The sequence below is a fragment of the Babylonia areolata genome, chromosome 23 (genome assembly GCF_041734735.1).
Source record: "Babylonia areolata isolate BAREFJ2019XMU chromosome 23, ASM4173473v1, whole genome shotgun sequence".
Classification (NCBI taxonomy): domain Eukaryota; kingdom Metazoa; phylum Mollusca; class Gastropoda; order Neogastropoda; family Buccinidae; genus Babylonia; species Babylonia areolata.
The window spans coordinates 44488297-44498296 of NC_134898.1; the positions used below are offsets into that span (position 1 = coordinate 44488297).

The 10000-nt window shown below is 42.1% G+C and overlaps 1 protein-coding gene and 1 long non-coding RNA gene across 4 annotated transcripts in view; one reads left to right on the top strand and one right to left on the bottom strand.

Moving 5' to 3' along the window:
- LOC143297913 (transmembrane protein 135-like) overlaps positions 1 to 10000 on the bottom strand; it is a 299849-nt gene that overhangs the window by 242018 nt on the left and 47831 nt on the right. For all 3 annotated transcript variants that reach the window (XM_076610471.1, XM_076610472.1, XM_076610470.1), the window contains one exon: positions 8672 to 8737. In XM_076610471.1, coding sequence (XP_076466586.1) covers positions 8672 to 8737 — 66 coding nt within the window. The remainder of the gene's footprint in view (positions 1 to 8671; positions 8738 to 10000) is intronic.
- Positions 1 to 10000, top strand: part of LOC143298305 (uncharacterized) — a 90072-nt gene that overhangs the window by 41992 nt on the left and 38080 nt on the right. The window lies entirely within an intron of this gene.

Here is a 10000-nt window from a genome sequence, read left to right on the forward strand (position 1 = left end):
TCAACTCGAGTAGCAGCTTGTTGGCATGGAAGAGAACAAACAGTAATTTATGTGGTAATGGCGCTGTAATGAAAATGAATAAATAAATAAATAAATAGATACATAAATAACCAGATAAATAAATAAATAAATAAACAAACAAATAAATAATAAATAAATAAAATTACATATTTAGAAAGTCCACTTGTCAGTCATGTGCATAACGAACGTACCATCATTACCAGCGGCGCAAAGGTTTTGACGAGGTTCCTGGTACCTCTTAGCCAAGATAATTGTTATCAAACACCAGACCTTGTACTGGATACACACACACACACACAAATATATATATATATATATATATATATATATATATATATATATATATATCAGAGAGGTTATATAATTATGGTAGAATGTGTGGAGTGATGGCCTGGAGGTAACGCGTCCGCCTTGGAAGCGAGAGAATCTGAGGGCGCTGGTTCGAATCACGGTTCAGCCGCCGATATTTTCTCCCCCTCCACTAGACCTTGAGTGGTGGTCTGGACGGTAGTCATTCGGATGAGACGATAAACCGAGGTCCCGTGTACAGCATGCACTTAGCGCACGTAAAAGAACCCACGGCAACAAAAGGGTTGTTCCTGGCAAAACTCTGTAGAAAAATCCACATCGATAGGAAAAACAAATAAAACTGCATGCAGGAAAAAAATGGGTGGCGCTGTAGTGTAGCGACGCGCTCTCCCAGGGGAGAGCAGCCCGAATTTCACACAGAGAAATCTGTGTGAAAATACAAATACAAATACAATGGTATACCCTGTCGGCAGTGAGTCTGATATCATTTTCCCAGCCATGCACGCGCTGTTCTGCTCTTGATGCGTGCTCCTTTGAATTTCGATCTTATTACAAAGAACTGAATGCGTAACCTGTTTAAGCTTGATTCGTTGATCATTCTCATTCTTGTCTGCTTTGTGTTATTTAAGAGGCCCGAGTGTCCTCCAACTTTTCATTTCAGTAAATCAGTTGTGTAGGTTGTTGGTGTTGACGTTGGTGTTGTTGTTAAGTTGAGAGGCAGAATGTAGTCCCATCTTGACGAGCAATTACTACACAAGTGGCTGTGTTCAGGACACTTTGTTGCATCGAAAGATTGGATCCTGACCAACAGGCTCAGACTCAATGACGTCAAGGCAGAAGCCATACTTGTAGGCTCTGGGTCTGCGCTTTGTCAATTTCAGACCATACCTTGACTGTCTGCATTGCTGAGGTCAACTTTCGAAATTCTGTCAGAAACCTGGGCGCATATTTTGATTCAGCTCTGTCCATGCATGATCATGTCAGTAATTTATGTGAAACTGCAAACTTCCAACTGAGAAAAATCTGCACCATTCGACCGTATCTGACTGTTGAGGCAAACACTCGGCTTTTGTCTGGTTCTTTGACTTTAAGTCGCATTGACTATTGAATTCGCTACTCGCTGGTTTGCCCTCTGACTTGATATCACGCCTTTAGATGATCTTGAACAAAACTGCCGGAGTCGTTCTCAACCCCCCCCCCCCCCCTCCCTCCCCACTCCCTCAACAGTACAACAGAGCAACAACAAGCTTAAAGCTCCTACTGTGCTCCCAACGTTGCACTTTATTTTCAACACGGCGGTGTGCATTTATAGGATTCAGCTTTTGTGTACGGTTCCCTTCAAGCTCCTTACGACTCATCCGTCTATTTCCCGTTCCTTTTCAACGATCCCATTACATCTGCGATTAAAGAACATTAAGAGAAAAAAGTAAACTGGACTTCTGACAGCATGGTGAAAGAACCTTCCCACCTGTTACACGAACAGGTCAATAGTCCTGAGCGAGCGAACACTTATTCAACAATAATCACATCCAAAAACCAACAACTCTGTTACGGTCCCGACAGTAAAGATGTTTAGACAACAGCTCTCCCAACAAAACAAAGTGATGGTATTGTTCACATGGCGCATCTCCCCGAATTCTCTCCAGGTAAGACAATCACGATGTTGGAAAGCAACCTCAAACGAACAGTCACTCTTTCCGTTCATCCCCCCCTCAGCCCCCCTCCCCCCAAAAAAACAAAAAAAGCAAACAAAAAAACAACAACAACCTTATCCTTTGAAACTCTAGAACGCGAAGAAAACGGCATCGTCGACCATCCACCAACATGAAACCAAGAAACCCCACACCTACCCCCCACCCTCACCCCCCCATCCCCACCCCCTCCAATCAAAAACGCCGAACTTAAATACAATAGCCGCGAACCGTGTGTGTGTTGTGTGTGTCACATCCCCCAAACAGACGGCACGTGATTGGCTGAGTGGAGAGATCACGTGGGGAGGGTGGGGTATATCCACGCCGAAGACGTGGCGCCTGACTTTTAAAAGACAAGAGAGGACCAGCCAGCCCTCTTCCTCCTCCCCCCCCCCTCCCCCTTTCAGCTCCAAGATGTGCGTACAGACAAGACTTCCAGCCTCCCAGCAGAATGGATCGATAGGAGATTGTCTGAGATTGGCAGAAAGGGAGGGGAGAGAGACAGCCACTCCTATAAACACGGCGCCCACAACAACACGGGCAACATTACAGTCCACTGTTGCAGGCAGTGTCACAAGTCGCGCGCCGTGGCGGTGGCGGTGGCGGCGGCGTTGTCGTCGTTGTTGCCTTCGTCGTCGTCGTTGGCATTGATATCGTCGTCATTGTTTTGTTTTCGTCTGCTGGTCGTTGATGTCTTCGCTTTTTTTTTTTTTTTTTTTTTTTTGCATTGGTGCTGTTTTAAGCAGCGTGGCTAAAAATAGATACATAGATAAATAAATAAATAAACAAATAAATAAATGTGATAAAATAAAACCGCTTTTATCGCTACAACCGGGTTTGCGTCCTGAGTTTCGGTTGTCGTGCAGAATAAAAAACAACAACAACTAGTTTATAGAACTGTTGTCGCTGTGCCGCTACTGCTGCTGATGCTGCTGAATATTTTTTTTCTCCTCTATCAGTTATGATTTTTGTCATGGCATGCAGACGAACGGGAAAAAGATTTTGTTTAAAATTCTTTATTTGATGATGATTTTGTTACATTCAGTCAGTTCAACTGCCTGGATACTTTCGTGTTCGATCCTGCATTCATCGTCAATTTTTTTTTTTTTGACGTTTTCATCGATGTACTCAGGCGCAGTCAAATTCATTGATAAAGCCACGTGAACTACTGCGCATCAGTGCATTTTCTCCTTGTAGTGGTGTCGGTGATCATTTCTTTACCTGAAGAGAGGCCGTGCAGTTTCGACAAAAGTTGGTGCTGACGTCAACAATATCTAGGTCCCACAGCACGTGGAATGTTAATAATATATAATGCATTTTCATTAAAAAAAAATAAATAAATAAATAAAAAAAAACCATAACACACATAAACGTGTTCTTCTATTCCTTGCCGTGAGCAGTCCGGATGTGTCACGGATAAGCTGTGCCGGTAACGGGTGACTATGGGTCCTGTATCTACAAAAACACAGCGTGTACAGCCTATAGTTTCATGGCGACAAACATCGAGAGAGAGAGAGAGAGAGAGAGAGAGAGAGAGGTGCTTTATCTACAAAACTACATCATGTACAAACTACAGTCTCAAGACGACAAACATACAGTGAGAGATAGACAGACTGACATCCAGAGAGACAGAGAGAGAGGGGGCGGGGGGGGGTGTGGGGGGGGGGGACGGGGGGGGGGAAGAGGTGCTTTATCTATAAAACTACATCATGAACAACCTACAATCTCAAGGCGACAAACATCCACACAGAGAGAGAGACAGACAGACATCGAGAGAGAGAGAGAGAGAGAGGACGTGCTTTATCTACAATACCACAAGATGTGCAACCTACAGTCTCAAGGCGACAAACAACCAGAGAGAGAGAGAGAGAGGGGGGGGGGGGGGGGGGGGGGGGGGGAGATCCACAGAGAGAGAGAGAGGGGTGCTTTATCTACAAAACTACATCTACATCATGTACAAGCTACAGTCTCAAGACGACATCCACAGAGACAGACAGACAGCCAGAGAGAGAGAGAGTTGATTAATCTACAAAACCACAATATGTACCACCTACAGTCTCAAGACGACAAACATCCACACACACACACACACACACACAGAGACAGAGAGAGAGAGAGAGAGAGAGAGAGAGAGAGAGAGAGACAGACACCTCGAGACGTACACCCACAAATACATCTAGAGACACTAAGAGACAAGGGGATGTTGGTAAGTAATATTTGTTTCTTTGCTAAACATCATCAACCCCCCTCCCCGCCACCCCCACCCTCTAACCCGTCTACCCCCCTGCCCCCTCGCGCTACCTCCACACCCCTAATATAACTAAGATTCATCCATGTTATCCCATCATTAATTCCTGGTGAAGTGACAATTTACCAAACGTCAGGACCTTTAGGGACAGCCACGAGACACATAGGGTCAAGACGTTTGGCGGGAAGGTGAGGGCCAGGGCACGGTGGGGGGTGGGGGGATGGGGGCACGGTTGGTGGGAGATGAGTGTGGAGGGAGGGAGGGTTGTGGGGGGCTAGGGGGTCTTAAGTTCTTGTCGCCGTCAGCACTGCACAATAAATCTGCCACCACCAGGACTGGGCGACGGAGCAGATGGGTCATAAACTGTCCAGGGTGTTTTCTAAACGGGGTCTGGGTTGGGGGTTTTAGTTACCATAAGCGAGGAGCTTAGCTGGCCGTTATGGGATTAACCTAGATGTGTCGGGATGTGATTTTGTCTTTAAAAGATAACAAAAACCATGTTATGAAAACAGATTTCAAAGTCTGTCTGTCTGTCTGTCTGTCTCTCTCTTTCTCTTTTTCATGCAATGAAGAAACAGCACTGACTTCGAGTGGTGTTTCTACATGGCCGACAGTTTACTGTCATTATCGAAATAACTGACGAGTGTCTAGGAAACAAAACTTCAGTCACATCATGGCAAAACAAACAAAACAACAACAACAACAACGACACGTGTGTGTGTGTGTGTGTGTGTGTGTGTGTGTGTGTGTGTGTGTGTGTGTGTGTGTGTGCGTGCGTGTGTGCGTGCGTGCGTGCATGCGTTCACATGTGTGTGTGTGTGTGTGTGTGTGTGTGTGTGTACTACACCCGTTCCTTACTGCTAGCAAGCAAAGGAATCCAGCTATGCACATGTCCTGTCACAACATGCAAACGCCAAGCGGCAACGGGAACGAAAAGACATCGTGTGAATGGATGACGGAGAGACTATAACACTTCATTGGAAGACTGCTTATGTTCTTTCCCACTGAATCCACGCCCCTTCTTCAGATTTTAGACAAACGAATAAATGCTACATATCCAGCAAGTGAACTTGACAAAATCAATAATACGAAGAGGGAATAGTTACTGAAACCGATTCATGCTTTTTATAAGAGTGAAATATTATAATGTGATTGAATGCTATGAATGCTAATCACTCAGGCGAAGAAGAAGAAAAAATCAGCATTATACAATAAAATAAAATAAAAGAAAGTAAAAGAAAAGAAAAAGAAAAGAAAAAAAAATAAATGCTACACCAAGAAAGTTTCACCTCTTATGATTTTAGAAATAAACAAATAAATGTTACCTCAAAATATTTCCACCTCTGAAGATATTAGACATAAACAAATAAATGTTACCTCAAGACATTGCCACCTCTTAAGATTGTAGACATAAGCAAATAAATGCTATCTCAAGAGCTTTCTACCTCTTATTAAGATTTTAGACACAGACAAATAAATGCTGTCTCGAGAGATTTCCACAAGATTTTAGAGAAACAAATAAATGCGTGCTACATCAAGAACTTTCACCTCTTAAGGTTTTAGAAACAAACTGGTAAATGTTACCTCAAAATATTTCCATCTCTTTAGATTTTAGACTTTAATAAACAAATAAATGCTACCTCAAGAGATTTTCACCTCTTAAGATTTTAGACACAAACTAATAAATACTATCTAAAGGGATTATGTACAAACGAATACATACTATCTCAACAACTTTCAGCCTCTTAAGATTTTACATACAAACAAATAAAATGCAATCTCAGGGCCATCGACAGCCGTATCGCTTCCGCCTAGTCGTTAAGTATCGATTGCACTAATTACTTGATTGCGTAACGGATACTATCTAACTTTGCATGAAAATAGATGGTAGTTTCAGTTTCATGGATAGAGGTGCCAAAGCGTGTGGAGGGATCAATATATGCAACACCAAATCTACTGGGGGAAAAAAAAAGAAAAGAAAGAAGAAAAAAGGCAGATGCCTAATTTTCGCAAAACAACAACCAAAAAACAAAACAAAACAAACAAAAAACAAAACAAACAAAAAACAAAAGAACCACGCTGACCAAGGTTTGTGATATATATATCTTTAAAGAGAGAGAAACACAGAGAGAGAGAGAGAGAGAGAGAGAGAGAGAGAGAGAGAGAGAAGGATGTCCATCCAAGAAAGGCTTTGAAATGAGATTTGGCATTTTTTTCTATGGAGTCACAAGCAGGTACAGGCAGATCAGAAACAAGATCAATCTTGGCCGCAAGCTTCAAAAGGAGCAGTGTTACAATCTAATTTTGGTCTCAATGCGCTCCAGGCACGTATCCACGCAGACACACACACACACACACACACACACACACACACACACATGCATGTACGCACAAACACACACACACACACACACACACACACACACACTGTTCACAAACAACAATACAACAATTTGCAGTCTCTAAAGGTGGATTTCAGCATTCCTCTTAACGAACAGAGTGAGACTAGGAAAGCCGTTGACAGGACCAAATAACCAGACTAATATGCCCAGCAGGCAGACCAATAGTAGAAGCGGGTTCAACCGATAGTGATGCAAAAAAGACTGGTGCCACGTGCGTCACAGTCGAAGGAAACCAGACAGCCAGAACACACAAGGACCGATATGATATACTGTCCCGACATATTCTGCTCACGTGGGAACGTGTGATATACAACAAAGTGAAAGCAGAACACAAAAAAAAAAACACTCACATCACCAATGAGCAACAACAAAGTGAAAGCAGAACACAGAACACTCACATCACCAATGAGCAACAACAAAGTGAAAGCAGAACACAGAACACTCACATCACAAATGAGCAACAACAAAGTGAAAGCAGAACAAAAAAACACTCACATCACAAATGAGCAACAACAGTGAAAGCAGAACACAGAACACTCACATCACCAATGAGCAACAACAAAGTGAAAGTAGAACACAGAACACTCACATCACCAATGAGCAACAACAAAGTGAAAGCAGAACACAGAACACTCACATCACCAATGAGCAAACAACAAAGTGAAAGCAGAACACAGAACACTCACATCACCAATGAGCAACAACAAAGTGAAAGTAGAACACAGAACACTCACATCACCAATGAGCAACAACAAAGTGAAAGCAGAACAAAAAAACCACTCACATCACATATGAGCAGCAACAAAGTGAAAGCAGAACACAGAACACTCACATCACCAATGAGCAACAACAAAGTGAAAGCAGAACACAGAACACTCACATCACAAATGAGCAACAACAAAGTGAAAGCAGAACAAAAAAACACTCACATCACAAATGAGCAACAACAAAGTGAAAGCAGAACACAGAACACTCACATCACAAATGAGCAACAACAAAGTGAAAGCAGAACACAGAACACTCACATCACCAATGAGCAACAACAAAGTGAAAGCAGAACAAAAAAACACTCACATCACCAATGAGCAACAACAAAGTGAAAGCAGAACACAGAACACTCACATCACAAATGAGCAACAACAAAGTGAAAGCAGAACAAAAAAACACTCACATCACCAATGAGCAACAACAAAGTGAAAGCAGAACACAGAACTCATTGTTTGTTAATTGTTGAAAAACCACCGAGGCAACCATGTGTTTGTTCTGTATTGTCCATGTGTTCTGTGTGGATTGTTCAGGATTAAAGAAGGCTATGCCAGTCTTGAACGAAAGCTCGTTTGTGTTTGCACATTTCTTCTGTCTTTGCTGCTGTGTGCACATGTCAAATGATCGGTATAAGGACAGGCCCGGCGCTACCTTTTCGAGGAAGTGTCTGGGTTTGTTCCAGTGTACCTTTTATTTACCTGTGTGCTAGCTGAATCGGTAGCGTAAGCAGCACTGATTTCAAGATACGTACTTTGTGAGTGGAGAGAGTTACCACTCTTTACAATTTGCTAATCAGAACACAAAACACTCACATCACCAATAAGCAACAACAAAGTGAAAGCAGAACAAACAAACAGTTTCAGTTTCAGTTTCACTTTCTCAAGGAGGCGTCACTGCGTTCGGACAAATCCATACACGCTACACCACATCTGTTGAGCAGATGCCTGACCAGCAGCATAACCCAACGCGCTTAGTCAGGCCTTGAGTGCATGCTTACATATTTGTGTACCTATGAAAGTGGATTTCATTTTACGTAATTTCGCCAGAGGACAACACTCTCGTTGCCATGGGTTCTTTTTCAGTGCGCCAAGTGCGTGCTGCACACGGGACCTCGGTTTATCGTCTCATCCGAAAGACTAGACGCTCAGTTTGATTTTCCAGTCAAACTTAGGAGAAAGGGCGAGAGCGGGACAAACAAACAAAAAAACCACACTATACACCACTGCGCTTCTTACCTCCCCGTTCTTCACTGGACGGACAAGTCCTCTGTTGACGGCCATTCGGAACGCTGTTTCCACGGCCTGCACACACACACACACACACACACACACACACACACACACACAACACACAACACACACACACACACACACACACACACACACACACACAACACACACACGCACGCACGCACACGAACACACGTATTAGTCTAAAACTTCTTTTATCAATTGTGAGATGTTTTGAAAATGCTTATTCGGAACGCTGTTTCCACTGCCTGCACACACACACACACACACACACACACACACACACGCCCGCCCGCCCGCACGCACGCACGCACGCGCACGAACACACGTATTGGTCTTTATTTATTTTATTTTTTTTATTATACTTATCATCGTATATGTCGCATTCGCGAAACCCATTCGTTCCATCCTGACACGCCATGCACACTACGAAAGCTTTTTTCGCTATAACATCAAGGAATAGTTTATAAAACAAATGTAAATGCAGCATTGCAGAAGTTACGGAACTCGACAGGAGAAGAAGGAATACGAGGAACGGATAGAAAGAAGGATGGAGGAGAGGGGGGAGGTTATGGAAAGATTTTTTTTTTCAAAGAAGAAAAAAAAATGAGACTTCGCTGTAATACTTTTTTTTTTTTTAATCTGAATTACAATTTCGTGAAAATTGATGCTATTTTCACATGTGTTCTAAAAATCGTTGATGAATAAAACATTTTTTTTTTTAAACCTGACGATTATTTCATTGGGAAATTTTGGAATATTTTTTTTTTTGGGGGGTCCAAAAAAAAACGAAAGATGGTCTCAAATGATCCACCTCGCCAAGACAGAAGCAAAAAAAAAAAAAAAAAAAAAAAAAAAAAAAAGTACACGGAAGAAACAAAGAAAATTAAGAATGAAACGATAAAAAAAAAATTTTCAGAAAGACAGAAAGAAAAAAAAAGAAAAAAAGGACAGAGAGATAGAAAAAAAAAGAGGAAAAGAAACAAACAAAAGGAAAACAAAAGAAAAAGAGGCCAATCAACAAACAGTTTTCAGTTTCAGTTTCAGTTGCTCAAGGAGGCGTCACTGCGTTCGGACAAACCATATACGCTACACCACATCTGCCAAGCAGATGCCTGACCAGCAGCGTAACCCAACGCGCTTAGTCAGGCCTTGAGAAAAAAAACACAAAACAAAACAAAAAAACAAAACAAAAAAAAAACAGGGGAATAAATAATAGATAAGCTTACATAAATAAATGAATAATAATTATAATATAGAAAAAGGTAGTAGTAATAATAATAGTAATACTAATAAAATCATTAAAAAAATAAA